Below are 23,987 nucleotides of genomic sequence, written 5' to 3'. Positions count from 1 at the left end.
AAGTATGTTTTTGTATCTTTGTTTGAAGTTGTTTTGAGCTCGAATGATATATTTGTAGGTTAGTATCTAGACACTAAAGCCTGAGTAGTGTTAACTGTACCTCAGTCTCCTCTGCCTCTGTGCCCATTGCTGTTTATTTCAAGGCATCATCAGCGCATCATTGACCATGGTGCAGTGAATGTGAATGGCAGCGAATATGCACATAAATTTCTCTTTTAGATTGGGTTGCCAGTTTTTGGGTGTCTGGTAATCCTTAGTCCATTTCTGGACTTTGTTACTGAAGTCGGGAGAACATTTTAAATGGATTACTAAGCATCCTTTATCCCCATCTCTGCTGCTACAGGACAGCAAAATCAGTCAGTCTTTTTACAATTTATACAAATGGCTTGTATGTTGGCACAGAAGTATGGTTGCTAAATTTGCTGATAACACAAAAATTGGTAGGAAAGTGAGTTGTGAAGCAAATATAAGGCTACAAAGGGATGGATATAGGTTCAGTGAGTGGGCAAACATCTGGGAAATGAACTATCGTTGGCAGTAAAACTGCACAGTTTCCCAACGGATAAATAAAGCACATTATCTAAATGATGTGGGATTGCAGAGCTCTGAATGCAGAGAGCTTTGAATGCCTTTGTGCATGTTTTACAGAAGGCTAGCATTCAGTTACAGCAAGAAATTAGGCAAGTGAACAGAATTTTATCGAGACAGCAGATGCTGGAAATCTGGAGCAACACACAAAGGAGCTGGAGGAACTCAGTGTGTCGGGCAACATCTATGGAGGAAAAAGGACAGGCGATGTCTCACATTTGACAGATTACTTCTGGAGTACTATGCACAGTGTTGGTCTTCTTATTCAAGGATGCATGTTAATGGAAACAGTTCAGAGAAAGTTTACCAAAATAGTACCTGGAATGAGTCTGTTGTCCTGTGAGGGAAGGCTGAACTGGCAAGACTTGTATCTGCTGGAGTTTAGAAGAATGAGAAATGATTGGAACATAAGATTCAGAGATGTATTGACAGGGTTGGTGTTGGGGATGTTTCCTTTCATGGGAGAGTCTCGAACTAGGAGTTGCCCATTTAAGACAGTTTTGCCAGACTTTTGAAGATTGAGGGTCTTCGGAGTACTTAATAGGTGTTGAAGCAGAATCGCTGAATATCTCTAAGACACATAGGTCCTTGACAAGCAAAGGACTAAAAGGGTACCAAGAGCAGAAGGGAGTGTAGTTACAAACAGATCAACCATGAACTTGTTAAATGCCAAAACAGGCTTCAGGGAACGAGTGCTCTACTCCTGCTCCTAACATTCTAACAAAACAATCAATATTCCTCCACACTCCATTGGCAGCACTAATTTTTGCTTCAAATGGGTCTTGACCATCAGTTTTCAGTTTTACTTCTGCTTAAAGCTGTGTACAAGTACAGTTCTTTCAATGATTTGGCACACATTTGGGGGAGTGAGGGGGGAAATGTATTGGCATTTGTATAAGAGCACAATCTATTGGTGAAAGATGATGAAGCTAGGGGTTCTTGCAGAATGATTGAAAATTTACTTGTATTCAATGGTGGCCTGAGAAGCAGCATATGAGGGAGGAAGGAATAGAAGGATATATTGCAGAGGTGTGCTGTCCGTCCCAAAGACCACCTGAGTCGTTGCATCTCTTGCCCCTTTCAGCAGCATCTTTTCCCAATGCTTGAGTGGTTTGACTCAACTTGCTCAAAGCAGAGATGATTTCTCATTTGTGTATTGACTGAGTGGATTTGGTGCCAACCCCTACCTCCTTAGAGTATTGTGTTCAGGTTAGGTTGCCCTGCTATAAGAAAGATGTTATTAAACTGGAAAGAGTGCAGAAAAGATTTACAAGGGTGTTACCTGGTCTCAGGACTGATTGGACAGGTTAGGATGTTAGTGTAGGAGACTGAGGGGTGATCTAAGGGGTATATAAAATCATGAGGGGCACAGATAGGGTGAATGCACTCCGTCTTTTTCCCATCTAGAACTAGAGGGCAGAGGTTTAAGGTGAGAGGGGAACAATTTAATAGGGGCTTGATGGGCATTTTGTTTTTTAAAGAGGGTGGGATGTATATGGAATGAGCTGCCAGAGAAAGTGGTTGAAGTAGGTTCAATATCTTTTAAAAGACAGTTGGACAGGTATATGGATAGGAAAGGTTTAGAAGGATGTGGGCCAATGAGACTAGCTTGGATATGCATCTTAATTGGCATGGACCAGTTGTGCTGAAGGGCCTGTTTCTGTGCTGTATGACTCTGACTTGGGCAGTGTAATAGAGAACAGTATGTATGAATAAATAACATTGCTTTATTGAACTTGCAAACTCTATTTAAAACATCTGGAAACCCTAGCTGTTCTTGTTAGCTGGAACAAATACCTGTGAAAATCTGATAAATCAGAGGGTGTGTGCATTCCCCAGCTTAACAATTGCCTGGCAGAGAGATTTTCATTTGTAGCTTCAGTTAGAATCTAAAATTAAATTTATTGTGCCCAAGGGTATTCCACTGCAGGTCCATCATCCTTCCAGCTTTGCTGAAGTTCCTCTTGTCATTGCTTCTGCCAGTCAGAATGCAAAGTATACTTCTAGTCAGCTATGCCAATTTTCAGCAAATTTGTTTTCCTTTCATTTTCCTTCACTGTTGCAAACCTGCACCTTGTGTACTTCTCCATCAGCATAAGTGCCCTGTTCTTGTACATTCTTGCATTGAACAAAGTCAATTGCTGTTGTCTTGGCAGCTATAGTTGTATCATCACTCCATGGACTTCAGAGTAAACTTCTTTCTCGTCTTAAATCTAGTGAAAAGCAACTTTGCTGTCTTGTCCAAATCACTTCCTTTCTTCACAATCCATTCACTGTACTTTTGTCTGGCAATTGCCTGCATTGGAATATCAGAATAAGGTAGCCAACAATGTTTAATTTTCCTTAACCATGGCATTGTCACTTTCAATGTGACATTCTGATCTCCCTCAGGTTTCCTGTAAGGTTCATAAGATGGTTGGAGGAAATCCACCAAAATCTGAGTTATGTTTTCCGTACTGCTTCAGTTATTTGTGTAGCTCGTGATAAATCTCCACAGTTGAAGTTGGTGTCAGATGCACTGTTCTGTATCCTATAGAACAGTACAGCACTGGACAGGCCATTCAGCCAATGATGTTGTGCCGATCTTGATGCCAATTTATACTAAATGTCCTCTTCCTGTGTATCATCCATATCCCTCCATTCCCTTCATATTCATGTGTCTATCTAAGAGCCTCTTAAACTCCACCAAACTGCCTGCTTCCACTACTACCCCTGGTACCTGGTAACCCATTCCAGGCACCTACCATTCTCTCTGTGCCCCTCATGTCACCTTTAAACTCCACCACCCCCCCCCCCCCCCCCCCCGCCAAACCCCAACCTTAAAAGCATATCCTCTGGTGTTTGACATTTGCCCTAGGGAAAGGATTCTGACTACCTACCCTATCTATACTTCTCGTAATTTTAAAAACCTCTTTCAGGTCTCCCTTCAGTCTCTGATGCTCGAGGGAGAACAACTGAAGTTTGTCTGACCCTTCCTTATAGTTCATACCCTCTAATCCAGGCAGCATCCTGGTAAACCTCTTCTTCACCCTTTCCACTATCTCCACATCCCCCATATAACGGGGCGACCAGAGCTGCACACAATGCTCCAAGTGCAGTCTGACTAAAGTTTTATATAGCTGGAGCATGACTTCTGTACTCTGAAACTCAACATTCCTACCAATGGAGGCAAGCATGCTTTACGCCGCTTTTACCACCTTATTCACTTGTGTAGCCACTTTCAGTGAACTATGGACTTGGACCCCAAGATCCCTTTGTACTTCAATGCTATTAAGGGGCCTACCATTAACTGTATACTTTCTCCTTTCATTTGACTTCCCAAAATGTGACACCTCACACTTGCCTGGATTAAACTCCATCTGCCACTTCTCTGCCCATATCTGTAACTGATCTATATCCCACTATGTTGTTTCACAGTCCATTACACTGTCCACAACTCCACCAATCTTGGTGTCATCTGCAAATTTGCTAATCCACCCAAATCATTGATGTATATCACAAACAATAGAGGACCCAGCACTGATCCTTGTGGAACACCACTGGTTACAGCCCTCCATCCAGAGTAACAGCCTTCAACACCTACCATCTGTCTTGTATGGGCAAGCCAGTTCCAAATCCAAACTTGCAATTCACCTTGGATCCCATGCACCTTTATCTTCTGAATCAATCTACTGTGAGGAACCTCATCAAATGCCTTGCTAAAGTCCATGTAGATAATATCCACTGCCTTACCCTCATCAAGCATATTTGTCATCTCAAAAAGACTCAATCAAGTTCGTAGGGCATGACCTACCCTGCACAAAGCCATGCTGACTGTCCCTAATCTTGTTTCCTCCACCTAATTCTATGTTTTGGATAACTGTTGCAAGGCCAGTTTCTTCGAGGTACTTGATGGAGGGCTTTTCATCTTTTATAACTGCAACATCTAGATCTTTGGCAGATAATTCTGTTGGATCAAATGCAGTTGAAGGATTGTCATCTGCTTGGTTTCTACGATTCAGGTGCCAATGTGCTCTTAGAGCAGACTCCTTGATCTGTTTAAATTTGTTATTTCAAAGGCAATAATATTCACCAGAAGCTTTAAAATTGATATTTTTACCAGTTTCGGTCTTCCAGTTGAAACAGTGCTGCTGTTAGAACTGTGGCATTGAATTCAAATTCTGATGGTGACGTCTTAGAGTCAAAGAATCCAGAACAGGCCCTTCAGCCCATTGCTTCCGTGCTGACCTTTTTGCCCATCCACACTAATCCCATTTACCTGTGTTAGGTTGGTATCTTGTCCTCTTGTCCATTGACATTCCCACATTCTTATCCTTCAGCCTATCAGCAATCTGCAAAATTAGTTTTCTTTTGGCTGCATGGTGATACTGCCTTGAAATTGTACCTGAACTTGGTAACACATTATTTGCTGATACTTAACCACAGGTAACACTCGCGATGGTAGGCAGGTGTGCTTGCTCAAGAAAACCTTCCCCAAAGGCTGCTTGGATATGTCAAACATCCTTGCAGCAGAGACTTATTTATTTGCCCGTATTTTGTAATTTCTTAAGACCGGATTTTTTTGGTGTACAAAACACTATCATGTACGACTGACTTAGTTCTCTTGCAGTGTCATTGCATCCTCCTTCAGCATGCCACTGTATAACTGAATTACCTTTCTTTGCTGTAACATTTCAGTGCAAGTTTGCAAGATTTATATTGAATAAAACCACTAGGTTTTTACTATCATGGAAATCAATGACGTGGAAATGTTTCCAAGCCACACTTTACAGTGACACAGCCTCTGTGTACAGTATTAAACTTCCCCTACTGACAGTTTTCTCTTCATAGCATCAGCCTCCATGAATGCTAATGATTGAGAATTACTTCTATGTTTAATTTGTGTAATAAACCAACTTGAGCACAGAGAACTGCCTCATATTGTACACTTCTTTATCATTTGGGGCTGTTCTTGGAAGAATTTTTGGGAGGTATTTGCCAAAAGGTTAAAAAAAAATGGAAGCTTGCTTATTACTAATGTGCAGCAGTACATTTATTTTAAAGTTGTGCATTTATTTAAAGGTCTGGGCTTTTTCATATTTATAGTGTTTGACCTGGGACAAGTGCATAATTTTTTTTTCAAACACAGATGGATGCATACCTGGCATACGTAGTCAGGTCCCATTAGTCTCGGGTTGGTTATCCAGTCTGCTGAAAGGCTTAGGAGAGTTTTGGGTAGAGCCAAAACACCATCCTAACTTATTTGGGCTGAATGACTTGCTTCTGTTCCATGAATTGTTTGTAATTTTGTGATATATAGTGCAATTTATATCTAACCATGTGTTCCAGAAAATGATGGTCCTTGAATGAGACGATGTCTTATTTCACCAAAAAAAAGTATTCCCTTAAGTTGAGTATTTTTGAGGCTGGCACCCAAACCATATTTCCTCATCCTTCACCCTCAGCTGGGAGTCCATGCATTGTAATTGAATAGGTTAGGGATCTGCTTCCAAGACTTGGTTAACTGCACAGAAGCATTCACAGTTAGAAGCCATGCAGGAGCATCTTGAGAGGTTATTCTGGTGGTTCAATTCTTTGAATTGTCCATTATTAAAGACTGTGATTGTTATCTGTGGTACATACCTCCCCTTATGTTGATTTCCAAAATATTTGCATTTAGAAATGAGTACATCCGGGTATGCATGTGCTGATACTTGTTTAAAAAAAAGACTTTCCATTAATTGGATTGAGTTTTTTGCAAGGTATGGTGAACTGCAGGTAATGCTGCTGTTATACAGTATAACACCCTTCAAAAAATGTAACTGCTTTATTATTAAGTACAGGATTTTTTAGATTGTAGACATTATTTTGTATAGGTGGAAATAGTGGCTGCTGGTAGAATTAAATTGAGCAGTATAAGTTAATCAGCACTTGCAACTGGAAATTGTTCAGTTGACCCAAGATTGAAGCAGTGTGACGAGCTTTAAAGCCATTTCTGGCTGGTGCTATGTTAGGGCTTTGTGTTTGTAATTTTCTGAGAATGAGTAATTTAGAAATCGGCAAAAAAAAGTTAAAAGTTCATGTCTTAACATTATGGTTTCCAAAATGAATGGAACTGAAAGAACAGTATGATTTGCCAGCGGTGCAAAGTAATGAAGGTCTGCTGGCCAGCGTGGGTGGTTCAACCACTTGGTAGTTTCATTTTGTTATGTTAATAATAATAAACCTTAAGTGTCTTCTACCAGAGTGTAAGAAAGATCTGGGATCTGATGTAGGTACAATGTACTGTTTGGAACATTGTACCACAATTTAATTGTGTACTTAACTTGAGTAAAAGGAATATTTAACACCTGCAATACAATTCATCTTGCCATGCATGTTCCACCATTGCCAGTAGAAGCTATGGTCGGTGCCTGGACTTGCTGGGGACCCATTTCTCTCCTTTAATTATGTCTTTATTGCTTATTTTTTAAATTTATTTTGCAGAATATGTTCTCTTTAGTCTTTGCTGCATAAGTGTCCTGATTATGCCCAGTTAAAAAGAGCACTTGGAATTGTTTGCAGTTTCCTATTGGGAAATACCAGCTGTATTATGAAACTGTATTAATTGTTGAGGCACCTTTGGAATTACTCCCAATCAGCAATTGGCACAAGCCTAATTATAGCCCATTAAAGTAGCTGATGAACTGCAAATTGTTTTAATTGCTTGCTCTAATGTCTAATCTAATTCTTACTCTACAGCATCAAGGCTGGAGTGCATGAGTATTCTGTTAATACTTTAACTTCAGTTTTGTACTGAACAAATAGTCCCTTAAATAGAGCCACAAGGGTGCCAATTTATCTACATGGAGATAGATTAGAGAGCTTGCAGCTTCTTTTGCAAGGTCCCCTTCACCTACTCCAGGACAAAACATTTCACTCTGTATGCATTTGTGCGAAGCTTATTGTTGGAGAATACTGCAAGTGATTCATTGCAGTCTACCCCACGTTATACGGAGACACAGGGATTCTGCAGGTGCTGGATATGGCATCGTTCCTTCTGTAACTTCAGGATGGTACGTCCAGAACAGTCAATGAATGAAGGATAACAGCACTGAGTGTAAAGGCATCAGGTCTAAGTAAATCGTATTCATTCTTCAGTGTAACCTGTTCCCATTTCCAACCTCAGAGTGGGGACTCCAACTAACTCTTGATTTCTGTTCATCATTCTCATCAGATACTCATTGGTATCCTTTATGCATGCAATTGAATTAGGGATCTTCCTGGTGCATGCAAGTGCATTTCGTGCTCACCAGTTTTTTGCATTGGCGAAGCTATTGAATGTGTTGTCAATTTTACACTTGCACATTATCATGATCCACAAATCCTTTCATATCAAACTAGTTGCAATGCTGAGGATGAATTTAGCCTGCTGCTGAATTAGCTACCACTCTTTCCCCCACCATACATGTACTTCAACCTAAAAGTAGTCATTATCTTTGTGGCTCAGGAGGAGGGCATTTAGACTATCGAGTCCATGCAGCTCTGTAGAGCAATCCAATCAAACCCATTCCCATGCTCTTTTCCTGTAGACTCGCAAGTTCTTTTTTATCCCCTATGCCTATCCAGTTTCCTTCTAGAATTGGGCAGCGTGATTCAGGTCATTAACATGTGCTGCGCAAAATAAAAAGTGCCTTCTCACCTTCCAACCTGCCGCTGTGCCCACCTCCCACCCACCCCCACATCTGTAGCCTAGTAGCTTAAATCCTGTATTCTCCAAAGATTGAGAATAGCCTTGCTTTATCTACCTTGTCTAAATTGTCACAGTCTTCTCTACATTTGTCAAATCTCTGCTCAACCTCCTTTGTTTCAAGAGAACAGCCTCAGCTTTTCCAACCTAACCTTATAATTAAAATCCCTCACCCCTGAAATCATTCTGATAAATCTCAGCAACCTTTTGCTTCACATCCTTCAGGAGATGTGGTGATCAAAACTGAACTCGGTAGTCTAGTTGTTACTTAACCAGAGTTTTGCACAGCATAACTTCGCTGCTTTTCCTTTTGCACTTGTACCCTTTTGAAGCTGATGATCCTTTTCTGAATACTGTCTCATTATATTATTGTATTCCTGATGGTTGTCCTCCCTCCATTGCTATTCAGCTTTCTCATTCCTTTATGCATCTTGTTCATCTTATTTACATCTCATATGCTGGTACCCAGCCCACTTCCAATTTAGTTCAGAACCTCTCCAATCACATCAGTGAACCTCATGGTCATAGCTTTGGTCCCAGTCATTTTAAAGTATAAACCACCTTTTTTTTTTATTAAGTGCCTCCTATCTCAGAACTGTTCCCTCTTGTACATACAGTGAACCTTGTTTAGATCCTCCATTACTTGCAATTCCTTCTCTTGCTGATATCTGGCATTGAGAGTAATCCAGGACCTGGATGTTTGAGGTGCTTTTTAATTTCCTCCCTAGTTGCTGCAAGTCTGACTGTAGGATATCTATTCAGGTCTTCCTCATGTTGTTGGTACCAATATGCACCATAGCTAGCTCACACCCTTGCTCCTGTAGGATATACTGCAACCTCATGATATTCTCTACATTGCACCGGGAGGCAACACTTGTGATGTTAGTTACAGTCTATCTCTCCCAACTCTGGAATCTCTAAGGATGGTTGCATTTCTACACACCACTGTTCTCCCTTGTGCAACTTTCTGCTTATTCATATCACAACCTACACACCACTTTGAAGTTTTGTAGCTCAACAGCATTCTGTAATCCTGAGTACAGATTGAGAGTGACACACATTCCGAAGGTTTCTGCACCTCCTGTTCTTCTGGATGGCCACCCATTTACAGAATTGATTTTCCTGCCTGTGAGGTTGCTGTAACGCTGGCTGCCTCTGAAGCTTGGAAACCTTGAACTTGAGCTAAAGCAATTGTGGATGTTTTCTGCACAGTTGGCCTCCAGGAAGTGTGACGTTAAGCAAAGTTTCTAATCAACTGGCATTGGAATTGCAATCAGCAGGTCTTGGTTGCTATTCTGTGAATTCATGAAAAGGAATTCTCCCTTTTTAGAAACTATCTTGTTTAAACTATTAATTTTAATTAATATCTCTAGACCTTTACTATAATTTAACTTATAAAAATTACAATCCTAAAGTAAAATACTGAAATAAAAACAAAAAATGCTGGAAATGCTCAGCCAGTCAGGCAGTCACCCCATGGTCTTCCTTTCATGGACATCAGAGCATCTTTCACTGTGGTTTAAGCAGTTAGTCTTTCTTGTCTGTACTGTTTTGTTTTCCAAACACATAGCATTGTGTTGTCATTAAAACAAAAACAAAAGGCTGTGGTTCTGTTCTTATCTGGGGTAATTGTTCATTTTTAGTCAATCTGTAGAACTGTAGCAATCACAATATTAACTGGGTGTTATCAACATTTGCTGGTATAATTGCTGAGATGCATGAGGGATGTAGCCAGTAGACAAATGTTCTGCGAGATGGGACAACTTACTGTCCTGGAGAGGTGTGGAGCATTTAGCAGTTATTATAAATTAAAATTTATAAAAATTGTTATTAAAATTAGCTACATTTTTAATAGGCTTCTAAATATTTGTTTCTTCCAAAACAGGATGTACATTCACAGGGGGAGGTGGTATCCTGTTTGGAAAAGGCCTTAGTTAATGAAGAAAAGGTGATTTCTGAAAACTGTAAGAAGGCCATCCTGCGTGTAGCAGAACTATCCTCTGATGACTTCCACCTGGACAGACACCTGTACCTTGCCTGCAGAGATGATCGGGAACGATTCTGTGAAGATGTAAGTTTTTATTTATTATAAGATATTGGTGCTGTAGTCCACTGAAATGAAAACGTTGAATAATGTGTTTTTAACCTGCTGCAGAGTTTAGTTTGATGGAATGAAGATGTGGAGGGTTTGGTGGAAAGAAGAGAATTGAAAATCTGAAGTCCTTGTGAGCTGTAATAATTTTTTTAGTAGCACAAGTATTTATTATTCAAATAGAGTGCAATGCTTACCCAACAATTTAAAGTCCACTTGAATGTGCCATATATTGTCTTTGAAGGATATTTGAGGAGATTATGAACACAAACAAGTTGCATGGTTCTTCAATTGCAATGTGTAAACACTTGGAAGTGTAATCTGTCTTGGTAAATTCTGGAATTAGTGTGCTGAACAAATGCATAAGAATTTTTTTTAAATGCCAGTTTTGCAAGTCGTTTGTTCATCATTTTCAGTTTCACTATTTACCCCCACCTTTCGTGAACCAAACATCTGCCTTCAAATTTGGTGGACACTGCATAATTTGAAATTTTATTTCTGATTCAGTCCAAATAGCTTGTGTAAATAGTTTAGGAACTTATTTCATAAATTGCCACAGACGTTTGAGGTTTAATTGTTTTTTTTGCCTGAAATCTTTGTTCTGCATTCAGTAAAATGGATTCTACAATTGTAAAATGCTTACAGTTGTAAAATAGTAAAATGTAAAAGAGATGACCTGAAGCTTGATCAAGAGGTAGCCAGCTTGATCAAAAGGACAGCCTTAATGAAGAGTGTGAGATAGAGAGGGGCTTCCAGAACATGGGCTGGAACAGGAAAACCAGTGAACAGCAGCTAGATGTATGGTGTTGAGAGAGCACGATAGCACTAATTGTTGCTCTGAATGCCACACTGTATTGTTTTTAATTCTTGCAATGCTTCTGTGGAGGACGATTGGAGGCTATGACATCTTTCGGGAGGAGAAAGGAAAGAAAAACTTAATGATTGAGTGGTACTTTGTTTGTCAGCATTCTAATACAAGTGGTTGTTGGCAGATTTGAGCACAAACTAGCTGATGTGACACAAAAAAAATGAATTCTGTGCAAACTGGTTCCTGGCTTCTGAGAACCAAAGGTAGAGGCAGCATTCTTAATTAAATCATAAGATTTTTGTCAGAATATTCTAAATTTGATGAGTTTAATCATTATGAATGTCACCAATGGGTCCATCACAGACCCAATGCCAGACATATCAGGCAAGACTAACCGCTCTAACCCAGTTTTTAGTTTTCCTCAATGCATTATTGTACCTCACTTCCAAGTTCCCCACTGGAGTGAAACTAATCTACAAGATGAATGGGAAATTGCTCAACCTACTTCATCTCTATTACAGAAGAAAAGATCACTCCAATCTTAATTTGGAACTAAAATTCTGTAAGATAATGGTCTTCTATCAATTTCCAAATTAGCACTAAATTGACATTACCACAATCCCCATGCCACACCAATGCCCCTCCTGGACACCAAAATCAACGATGAGATCCTGGAAAATGTGGATCACTTTGCATATCTTGGGGGCTACCTCTAAGTGAAGGCAGAGATTGATTACAAAATTCATCACTCCCTCTGGTGCACTGAACAGACACCTGAGGAAAATTATTGAAAGATCAGAACCTCAAATGAATCTTGTATTCTGCTGAACAACAGCGATCCCTCCTTCCTGTATGCTTATGAGACATAGAGCTATGTACTGTGGGTAATCCAAACAGAGATGAAGTATCACCAAATTGTCTCTGCAAAATTCTCCAAATCCATTATCAGCGTCCATTCCCAGGCCAACATCCCCAACATTGATGGCCCGATTACATTCAACCAGCTTTGATGGGAAGGTAATGCCCTTTGCGTGCCTGACACCTGAATGAGGTACCTCTCTTTAGGGGGGAAAGAGAGAAATGCAACACCCTCATTGAATCATGGAGATCGCTGACCCATGGCCACTCAATATGGAGAAACAGCATCTGGAAAGTCACTGAATGCCTCTTATCTCTGGAAGCTTGTGGAGCCCAACTGAAAATGACAGAAACCCTGAACCTCCCACATCTCTGGCCTGCCAACTGCTTTCTATCCATCTGAGGCAAACTTTGGGGACGATCTAGTAGCCTCAGCAGCCATCTTGCATCTCACACATCTCGAGTGGAATGCTGAAGGACTGCCTGCCTGAAGTTGAACCCCAAGTGAACTTATTATGTGGGCTGCTGATATGAAATGTTCACAACTGTTTTAATGTGTAAACTCAGCAATATTACATCTGTTACAAAGATAGATACCCGAAATGCCTCCCCTGGTTTCGTATGCATTCTTACTTTCCTGACTCTGAACCTCAGTTGAGTTGCAGACAATTTTAATTGTTTGTTGCCTCAAAACTAATTAGACATCATTACAGGCTTGGTCATCTCAATGATTTGTTTTGTTTTTAAACATGCCCAGAGCATTGCTTCACTCTTAAGTAATGTCATTTTGGGTTTGGGACGGTTGAGTGAATTTCAGAAAGAGACTTTACAATATGAAGATATTAAAGTGGATTGAAAGGAGATGGAAGTATTGAGCTCATTGAACGACAACACATGCCCCCAAATCTGTGATTATTGTATAACTGGGAGGTGGCAGAGCTCTTCAGTTTCCAGTGCAGTCTTATTTAATCTTGGGTTACTATATTAATGATTTTCTTGACTTTGGAGGAAAGCACCAGTTGTGTAAGTAGTCCAACTGTACTAGCACAACAAATTTAGAAAACACTGAATAAGCTGTAATATCTCTCAGGTTATTTCTTGGCTTATTAATCTGAAGGGAAAATGGGTATGGCAGTTCTTGTGATGACTTGCCAACATTTACCTGTGGCAATTATTGCAAAGTTTTCTTATTGGAACATGGGCAAATGCTTATCCATGACTATTTGCTTATCTTCCTATCAGCAGCTGTCAATACAGCAGGTTCTTCCATGGTAATGCTGCATACAGTGAATGAATGTAAACCATTGATTACTTTCAAATCTAAAAAATTTTGCTCCTGATCATAAGGACAACTTTTAGTAGGTTGAATCCAACTTTCATGATGCACTGGAATGCAAAATGCAAAAGGAACCAGGCCTTTGGGCTCACTGGCAGTCAAGGCCACCTAATTTGGCCAGGCCCGGCACCGAGCAGAGCCTCAGTGATCCTGTGGAGAGAGCCTCTCGATAGAAAACTTTGTTTGGGGTAGATGAAACAGCCAATCTCAACAGCATCCAATTTCTGGCAAAATGTTGGCTATATCATCTTGGTGGTTAACATGGGAGGTTTTAGTCTTAAACCATCCAGAAGAATGTGTCCTTGTGATTTGATTCTTGTACAGTTCAAAAGCAATTTGCATTTTTGTGTAGCATGAGAATTCAAATTTAAGTTGGGTAATTTTAGTTTCTTCCTCGCCCTGCCCCGTGAATGATGCTTAACATTAAGTTGCATATCTTACTATTTTCTAACTCTAGGCACTGATGTTGATAATTCTGCCTCTTCATTGGCTTCATAGATTCAGGGTGGTGAGGGGCGAGTGTACAAGTGCCTTTTCAACCACAAGTTTGAAGATGCAATGAGTGATCAGGTAAGCAGCCAATTGAGTTTGAGGATCTTTAATGCCTCTATTCTATTTGTTTTGTTATATCATTATCTCCTTTGAAATGTTGAATTGCTAGCTTCAAGTTTCTGGCTGTGGGTCATGAACCAGTTCCAACTTTCCAATCCAAGTGATTGCAACAAATGAAACGTGCTCAGTAAGCTATGTTGCATGTTCTCATTTGTTTAGTTTTACTTTGCTTGGAAAATTTGCATTCTAATTAGAATGTCTGCTGGATTAATCTCTTCGTTCTCTCCACAATGGAGTTCTTCCTATTTCGAGAGAATATTGTGCTTGATTTCCCGGTTTCATTTTAAAGGATAATAATTTGTTTTGGATTTCCATATTGTCTGTTACATGTACTAAACGTAGGACTCTTTAGCATTCACTTTCACATGAAATGTACACCTGTGCAGCTGTCTGAATAATAACCATGACCACAAGGTGACCTTACACGACTTCCTTGTATTTTGAATTAGTCTGGTTGCACAAGAAAAACCCTCAATGTGCAACTCCCCAAAATTATTCACAGTGTCAGATCGAGTAAGGAAGATAACTCTTGCAAAGGAGGACAACTTTATCTTGCCCTGATCAGCAGGCAAGCACATTAACTTTCACATAATCCCAAAACAAATTATTTTGGGTATTTCTGCAATCCCAAGGCCCTAAAATGAACAAAGACCAATGAGAGAAATCTTCAGTCTTCAAGAGTGGTCCATACTTCTTGTGCAATAATAATTATCCCAGCGTTGTATCTGAAATGTCCAACTCTAGCTTGCCTGTGTAACCCAGTAATGCCTGTAAGGATTACTGACCCTATTAAATCTGCTGAACTTTATTTCATACTTGAGCATTTCCAAAATGGCCTTGTGAGCTTTGTGATTTCAACACAACTTCCCTGTCATGCTGTTCTCCCTTGTTGCACACATTGGTGGTTGAGAATTTTGTGTAATTAATTTACTGTACACAAATTTTTGGTGGTGTTTGTGTGACTGTCACATATGAACCTTGATAGTACTCGGCTTCCTTGATCCTGGACGGGTTGAGCTCAGTTGTTTATAGATTAACAAACCCAACCCTGGATAATGGAATTTTTTTGAGCTGGTTATTTGTTATTCATACAAGTGATTTGAATTTGTATATACTGTATGTTTCTTTTGCTACTGCGTTAAAGGCAGGTAAAGTATCCACAAGCTTACTTATATAATCTCAAAGTCCAGGTTAGTGGTTGGAATGTAGCAACCAGTCAGTTGCAAAAAGGCTAAATTCACACCACACTAAATGCAGCCAAGCTATTAAGGAAATGAGAAGCAGATGGGTTTTGTTTGAAATGTATCTGCTAAATGGCATAGCTGCTACATGCAGCTTTTCTTATGCCACGTTTCAGATGCTGGAAGTCATTAACTGTGTTCATCCACAATGAGCAAAGTTTAAGTTTTACTTTTCCAGAACTGTTGGATTTTGAGTGCAAAGTTGAGGAGCAGCACCGAAGACGTAGATATTATATAGCCTGAAATTGTTGATGTAGATGTACATGTTAAGAGTTGATTAAAGAACAGATAATCCTATTCTGATGCCAACAATAATCCACATTTAAAATGATATCCAATGTTACTTGTGTTATTCAATTCATTGTGACTCTTTGAAGGATGAGTAGGAAAAAAGACTTTCACACTTGATATTTACCAGCTTCAGAACAAATTCACACCCTCCAAACACTTAAGTATCAACTGGTTTCGAGGTGCTCACATTCTGCCATGGACCAGATGAAACCTGTCTGCCTTCCAACGTACCTCATTCCCTCATGTACATAGACAGCATCACAGAAGGCTTCACTTATTTACTGGCTTTGCATTTTTAATATGCGTTCACTTTCCATATCTCAGGAGTCACCTCTCAGTTTCCACCAGCTTCAATGTGGTTGGTTGATGAAAACGGTAACTCAAGATCACGACCTCAGACCTGGCACAAAACTCGTGAGCAGCAGTGATTGCTGCCCTCCTGAATCTTTTGAGACCTGGATTGCCTACAGCAGGCATCTCAGTTTCTATATAAAAAAAATCTTCTGAAGGATAAGCAAACCAATGTCAGTGTCCTCTCTCAGGCTATTGTTCCCAGGACTGAGGCTTCAGTTACATTCTCTTGGCTTCATTGGGCAGGCCATGTCACTTGCATGTCTAACAATAGTCTCCTACTCCAAGTTCTGTCATGGAAAGATTACCAGGTGGGCAGAGAAAAAGGTTCAAGGATAAAGCCTCCCTGAAGAATGCAACATTCCTACTGATTCCAGGGAATTTCTGGCCTAACATGGTTCAGTGTGGAGGGGGAACATTCAAGGTTGATATAAGGGAACTTTGTCTATATATTGGAAGCACACAAAAGCTTTGTGTAAATGGCAGAAGGTGCAAACGTCCCAACAGCTCATTTCCTTACCCCATGTAAGCACTTCCTACTCCATCTGTGGAAGAGTCTGCCGTTTCTGCATTGGTCTCGTCAGTCACCAAGAAACTCGTAAACGCAGTGTGGAAGCAAGTCATTCTTGCTCCTAAGGGTCTGCCTTAGAAGCAGTTGCATGAGGGTGCACTTTGAGCCATCAACAAAGATTATTATTGAGTGCTGATAGTTCTACAGGTGTTAACTTCAAATTTGTGGCAGCTGTTAACAATCTTGTTTTATGCTAAAAGCCTCTTGGAAAATCAACAGTGTTTTTCAGTTTGGTTTTTTTATTGGCTCCCAATACCATGTGTTTTAGTGAGCTGTTTCTCTGACGTGTTTGTTGGATATTTTGCAATGTCCATTCCACAGTGTCACCAGTGCTCGGAAGACCTAATCAAACCATCTGTTGGGAAAGGTTGACTTCAACATTGCCAGGCACCTCTTGTCTAGAGGTCATGAATTCTTCTGTTAAAGGCATCAATTGCTCTCCTTCTTTATTACTTGTTACCTACCTTGGAGCAAGAGGAGAGAACTGCCGAGAAATTCACGTGTTGTGTTTGTTGGCAATTACACTCGTTTTATTTTAAATACGAGTTGGTGTATGTGGACTTGGACCTCTGTTGCAAGGGCATGAAGTACCTCACATAGTCCTGTTGTTAGTTAAAAAATTGCATGTGCTCCATATGGATGGAAGTAAGGCACCCACAAGTTCTTGACTAGCAGAGAATAAGTTTGCTGCTGCAGGTATTGATTTTTTCAGTAAATGCAACTATGTATCAGTATCCTTCCCAGTTCTGGATAGTGTTTGCACACCATGACAGTAATCTGTAAACTGCTAAGTCGCAGCTGCCATTTTGGAAACACAAATTTTTAACACAGTAACACGTCCCAAAGGTGTTGATGCAAAGAGAACAAGTACAGACCAGTTGTTAGGGGAGGTGACTTTAGGGTTCAATGAAATGATATGCAGCCAGTTGGAATTGGGTTTAAAAAAAACTTTGAGGGTAGGGTTGTGACCTTGAAGATGGAATGGGAATACAGGCAACCCCTACGTTATTGGGGGGGGGGGGGGGGGGGGGGGGGGGGGGGGGGGGGGGGGGGGGGGGGGGAGGATTGCATTCCCAACGAACCATCTGTATTGTGATATTCAGTAACACAAAGCCACATATGTGCATTCGTCAAGAAACGCAAACTGAAAATAAAATATAAAAGTTGACACGCATTCAGTGAGAGCGAATTTTTATTCCATGTCTCAGATTTTTTGGCTGATTTGTCAATTCCATAGGGGTGAATTTTATTATCTGAACTGTTGCAAAATAGGGGTCACCTGTATCTAGGCTAATTAAAAGAGCATTGTGAGAGAGCTGAGATGTAGAGCTAGAGGAGACTGCAAAAATATGTGAGGCAAGGCTTTGATGGCTAGATTGATGTTGATAGATGAGAGTAAAAGCTTTGACATCCAGTATGAAAAATTTTAATTCATTTTTAACTATTTAATGTTTCTATTTGTCATAATGCTAAATCTGATGACAGACAGTGAGGGCTTTCTACATATAATTAAATGACTTGTTAGGAAATAAGATGTGTAAGGAGTGCAGTGTGTATTAAATAAACATGTTGAGCCTGGAGTTTATTTTAAGCCACTCCAGCTGTTTGAGCTTTGGGTGCCAGCCTTTATACTGTTGCAGGTTTTGTTATTAAAATTTATGTATTCATGTACCAGGAGATTTAAAGGCTGTTGCATTTATGGTTTTTCTGTTTAGTGTCGTGAGGCACTTACAACAAGACAGAAGCTAATTGCTCAGGATTACAAAGTGAGTTACTCCCTGGCCAAGGCGTGCAAGACTGACCTCCGGAAATATCGGTGCAACGCAGAGAACTTGCCGCGTGCCCGTGAGGCTCGACTCTCCTACTTGCTGCTCTGTCTGGAATCTTCTGTGCACCGGGGTAAGTGTTAATAAACACCATTACTGGTCTGTACTTGGGTTAATAGTCTGAACCAAGAGCAGCTATACATTGATTATCTTTAGGTATGGTGCAGTTTTAAAACTAATATTCAATTGGATTAAGAAGTGCATTTCTGTGCTTTGGCATAGGAAAGTGGCTATACCAGGAACTTAGAATAGTGATCAAAATTTGTGCTAGCTCGAACCTCAGCCACCTGAGCCATTAGCAAAACTGAGTCGAAAGCTAACATGAGCCAAATATAGCTTTCAGAATCTCGCTGCTGTTGTGTGATCTCTTGCAGTCAACTTTAATTTGGATATTGCACCTTCTGAGCATCCTTAAGCACTTTAGAAACATTGGAAGGTGCAAAGAAATTTAGAAGTCTGTTTATATACCTCACAGTTGCAGAAGATAATAAAAAAAAATCAACAAGCATGGTCATATGTAGAGGACTAATGTGAAGACACACAAGTTAATTAACAACAATGCAAAGCCCCTGTCAGGCCACATCTGTAATACCAAGAGCATTTCTAGTCACCACACTTTAGGAAAGGATGTAGTTATCTTGGACTGAATGGAAAATAGATTTACCAGAATAATATTGAACATAGAATAAATTGTTAGGACAGATTTACACAAACTTGAAGTGTGCTTGGAGATTTGATAATCCCAAACTTTTTTTCTGTCTGCCTACCACCCCCAATCTCCACTCAAACGTTGAATAGAAGCTTTATATTTAATCCTTCCCTTGTACCCCACTCCACGGCCACCTCCCCTAACTTGCGAAGCCTTCAAGGTGAACTTGACCCTCGGTCTGAAGCTTGGGGTCTTTGAATTATAAAGAGCTGATTTGATTGAAGTTTCCAAGCTGAATGCAGGAATTAGAGAGAAACTGTTTCTGGTAACTGGAGAGTTTAGAATTAGGGCACTTTTCATGAATGAATTCAGAAAACAGTTATGCATCTGTAAGATATGTCAGTTTGTAGTTTGCTTCACTTATAAGATTTAATTTAAACCAGCTTGAAAGTATTGTTTATGAGTACAACACACCACTATGGGTCCATGAATTGGTTATTAGTGATTTAAATTTATCAGGTTGTATCCAGTACATTAGTACCCCGGTTAGTGATGATTTGCTGTTTTGTTGGGGGGGGGGGGGGGGTCGCTGTTGGCTGTATTTGCTCCATATATTGACAGACCACTCAGATCCTACAGCCACCCTTTATCATTGTCTCTCATCCCCTCGAATGTGATGGAAGCTGCTATCTCCCCATGATCCTTATTTGAACCCACTGTCCTGTCTAGCCTGGTGATTTTGAATCCACTGTCCTGTCTAGCCTGGTGATTTTTTTCGGTGGTAACAAGCTCAATGACCTGCCAAGCTTGTTACCATAGAGAAAGCTCAGGGCTGGGCAAGCTGTGCAGCCAATCGAGAAGAGGGGGTGACAGCAGCTTGCATTGGATTTAACAGGAGGTGACAAACTGTAGGATCCCAGTGGTCTGTCAACTCGTGGAGCAGGTTTTGTCAGTTCCCAGCACTGGCTGCACAAATTGTGCTGGCCAGGGTTGTCCCTGGGGCCTATACCCAGCACCAGGTGGCTGCTCTACTCATGCCACCTCACCCAACACCAGCAAACAATGGACTGTGGGGTGAGTCATTGCTGGATGAGCACCAGGTTCCAGGCACCACATCCCTGGCATAACAGGTCTGGCAGCAACATATCTCCCTATATTTCTTGTTATAATGACTCCTCGTGGTGCTGATTACGTTAATGCTCCTGCTTCTGGGATCACATCCTGTGCACAAAGTAAGATACCAGTGTACAAAGAAACGTCACTTAACAAAGGTGACAGTCAAATTTAGCTCCTTAACCTTACATGCTTTCCCTTTTTGAGCAACTGTGGGGCAGGTCTCTTTTCCTTTTGCTGTATCCTGTTGACTGCAGGTTCACATTCTTCTGATTGTACTCATTCTCATACCATACCTTGAATACCTTTTCTCTTTGATCTTATCTGCTCTCAATTATCAGTGCTATCTTACCGGGTTCTATTTTTAAAAATTTGTCTCTTCTGCAGATTGAGCTATTCCTTATCTTTGTTTGCTCTCTTATAGACTGAGCTCTTTGAATGGTAACCTTATGCTAATTGTCGAGAATTATCACAAATGTCACTTGAATCAGCAACAAGGACCATTAAATGTTTCAACCCCTTTATTCTTTCTGGCTCTTAGTGTTGTTTCAAGCACTCTCCTTCATTGGTACATTCTTGGTAGACTTGATGTAGTTGGTCTGTCCCACCACAGTCTAAATTAGTGCCCTGACTTTTATATTTTGCAAGTTTAAACATTAATTCAGGTTCAACATGTCTTTCACAGCTTGTCCTGATGCAGGGTTTTGAGCTGAAATGTTGACAATTTCTCCTTCCACCACTAACCTCCCCCCCTTGCCCCCCCGCCCCCCCCCCCCACCACACACACACACACACACACACACACACACACACACACACACACACACACACACACACACACACACACACACACACACACACACACACACACAGATGTGCTGGAACTTTTGAAAAACGTGAGGATAGATAAGTCACCGGAGCCAGACAGGATATATCCAAAGTTATTACAGGAAGCGAGGGAAGAGATTGCCGCGCCTTTGGCAATGATGTTTGCGTCCTCACTGGCCACAGGAGTAGTGTCAGATGATTGGAGGGTGGCAAATGTTGTTCCTTTGTTTAAGAAAGGAAGTAGGGATAACCCTGAGAACTACAGACCAGTGAGTCTTACTTCAGTGGTGGGCAAATTACTGGAGAAGATTCTTAGAGACAGGATTTGTAGGTATTTGGAGAAGCATTGACTGATGAGGGACAGTCAGCATAGCTTTGTGAGAGGCAGGTCGTGCCTGAACAGCCTGATTTGAATTCTTTGAGGATATGACAAAGCACATTGATGAAGGTAGAGCAGTGGATGTGGTGTACATGGATTTTAGTAAGGCGTTTGATAAGGTTCCTCATGGAAGGATCATTCAGAAAGTCAGGAGGCATGGAATCCAGGGAAACTTGGCTGTGTGGATTCAGAATTGGCTCGCTCATAGAAGACAGAGGGTGGTGGTAGATGGAGTGTACTCTGCCTGGAGGTTGGTGACCAGTGGTGTTCTGCAGGGATCTGTTCTGGGACCCCTGCTCTTTGTGATTTTTTTTATATATAAATGACTTGGATGAGGATGTGGAAGGGTCGGTTAGTAAGTTTGCTGATGATACAGAGGTTGGTGGCGTTGTGGATAGTGTAGAATGTTGTTGTAGATTACAACAGGACATTGATAAGATGCAGAGCTGGGCTGAGAAGTGGCAGATGGCACTCAACCTGGGAAAGAGTGAAGTGATACACTTTGGAAGATCGAATTTGAAGGCAGAATACAAGGTTATTGGCAGGACTCTTAGCAGTGTGGAGGAACAGAGGGATCTTGGGGTCCATGTCCATAGATCCCTCAAGGTTGCCGTGCAGGTCAATAGGGTTGTTAAGGAGGTGTATGGTGTGTTGGCCTTCATTAGTCAGGGTATTGAGTTCAAGAGCTGCGAGGTAATGTTGCAGCTCTACAGAACTCTGGTTAGACCACACTTGGAGTATTGTGTTCAGTTCTGGTCACCTCATTTAGAAAGGATGTGGAAGCTTTAGAGAGGGTGCAGAGGAGATTTACCAGGATGCAGCTTGGATTGGAGAGCATGTCTTATGAGGATAGGTTGAGTGAGCTAGGGCTTTTCTCTTTGGAGAGGAGGAGGATGAGAGGTGACTTGATAGAGGTGTACAAGATGACAAGAGGCATAGATTGAGTGGACAGTCTGAGACTTTTTCCCAGGGTGAAAATGGCTAACACGAGGGGACATAATTTTAAGGTGATTGGAGGAAGGTACAAGGAGGATGTCAGAGGGAAGTTTTTTCACACGAGTAGTGGGTGCATGGAACGCACTGCCGGCAGAGGTTGTGGGGCAGACACATTAGGGACATTTAAGAGACTCTTAGATAGCCACACGAATGATAGAAAAATGGAGGGCTATGTGGGAGGGAAGGGTTAGATAGATCTTAGAGAAGGATAAAATGTCGGGACAACATCGTGGGCCGAAGGGCCTGTACTGTGCTGTCAAGTTCTATCAACATACTGAGGCAGGTGGCTAACAATGAGTTTGTGCTTCAAAAATTTCAATGTCTCCATCTGTATTTCATCTCCCTGTTCCTTACCTCCACTTTATTGTCGGTATGTTGAGAGTAATGGAGATACCACCAAAGTTCTGCACCTTGCAATGAAATGTTAACACTGTTGACAAAATCAGGGAATTTAGTATGGTCCTGCACTCTGGTTACAGAATTCGTAGTCAGCAAAAGTGGGTTTAACCACTGCACATGAATTGTCTTGCGTTTTACTGTGTATTTTCCATTGTCAAGTAAAAAATGCCTGTGTTCACTCTCCTACTGGACAGGTCGACAGGTGAGCGGTGAGTGCCAGGGAGAAATGCTGGATTACCGCAGAATGCTGATGGAGGATTTCTCACTAAGCCCAGAGATTGTTCTTAATTGTCGCACTGAGATTGAACTCCACTGTTCAGGGCTGCACCGAAAGGGACGGACGTTGCACTGCCTGATGAGGCTAGGGCGAGGGGACAAGGGCAGTTTGGGGCAGAACTGCCAGCAGGCGGTGAGTATCTTGATGCGTAGAAAAATTCTGTTCTTTTGACCTGCAGATTGGCTAGTTAATTTGTATCATATTATTTGCCACTATCGATGTTAGCTTAGAAGTAAAGTTGATCATTGTCTGTTTGAAGTGCTTCACAGGACAATCCTAAAAAGCCACATACAAAGGTGGCTTTCCTTGTACACCAACCAAAGCTGTCAGAACAGCTGTCGGTTGTTGATTTTTATAAGTGGGTGGCATCACCTCGTTCATAAAAGTTACAAGGGAAACTAAATGTCAGCCCAAAAGGGTATGCTTTTAATGAGGCATCTGATTTTTTCAGTGGTGGTTGAACTTGTTCCATGTTTCTTTTGTAATCATTCTTGACTCATTCCTTTTTCAAAATAAAACTCCTGAAAGGACTAATTTAAGTAGAACATCATCTGATAATGAATGATAAAGTGGATGTTTGACTGTGTTTACGTTTTGACCAAAGAGACCATTGGTATGTACTGCTAAACAATCTGGATATCAAAGGTTTTGTCTCATTGGCATATGGCGTCTGAAGTGCACTGAAGTGATTTCATCACAAGTAGCACAAAGTATTAACTCCTGAAATTGTTATGGGGTAAAAATGAAGAGTCAAAGAACTTGAGAGGATAGGGTAAACTGTGCTGTACTGCTTCATTGACCAACATTCTCGTTAGTCAGTGTATTTTAAAGCTCTTTCTGCTCCAAATCCAGCTTCAGACCCTAATTCAAGAAACGGACCCTGGTGCAGACTACCGCATTGATCGAGCATTGAATGAAGCCTGTGAGTCAGTCATCCAAACAGCTTGCAAACACATCCGCAATGGAGATCCCATGTAAGTTAGAGTAAGAATGTATTTGCTCATTGTGTAGGAAATGTAAATTGCTATTCTAATCTGGAGTTCTTGGAGTTTGTGCATGGGATA

General features: G+C 40.9%; 1 protein-coding gene across 1 annotated transcript in view; it reads left to right on the top strand.

Annotated features, from left to right (window-relative positions):
* Nucleotides 1–23,987, top strand: part of LOC127577498 (Golgi apparatus protein 1-like) — a 113,402-nt gene that overhangs the window by 34,509 nt on the left and 54,906 nt on the right. Inside the window, 5 exon segments of the mRNA XM_052028725.1 lie at nt 10,182–10,367; nt 13,889–13,960; nt 18,172–18,355; nt 22,841–23,055; nt 23,776–23,897. Coding sequence (XP_051884685.1) covers nt 10,182–10,367; nt 13,889–13,960; nt 18,172–18,355; nt 22,841–23,055; nt 23,776–23,897 — 779 coding nt within the window.

This window comes from Pristis pectinata, chromosome 13 (genome assembly GCF_009764475.1).
Source record: "Pristis pectinata isolate sPriPec2 chromosome 13, sPriPec2.1.pri, whole genome shotgun sequence".
Taxonomy (NCBI): Eukaryota; Metazoa; Chordata; class Chondrichthyes; order Rhinopristiformes; family Pristidae; genus Pristis; species Pristis pectinata.
Note: the sequence above shows the minus strand (reverse complement) of the source record. Positions and strands in the feature narration are given on the sequence as shown.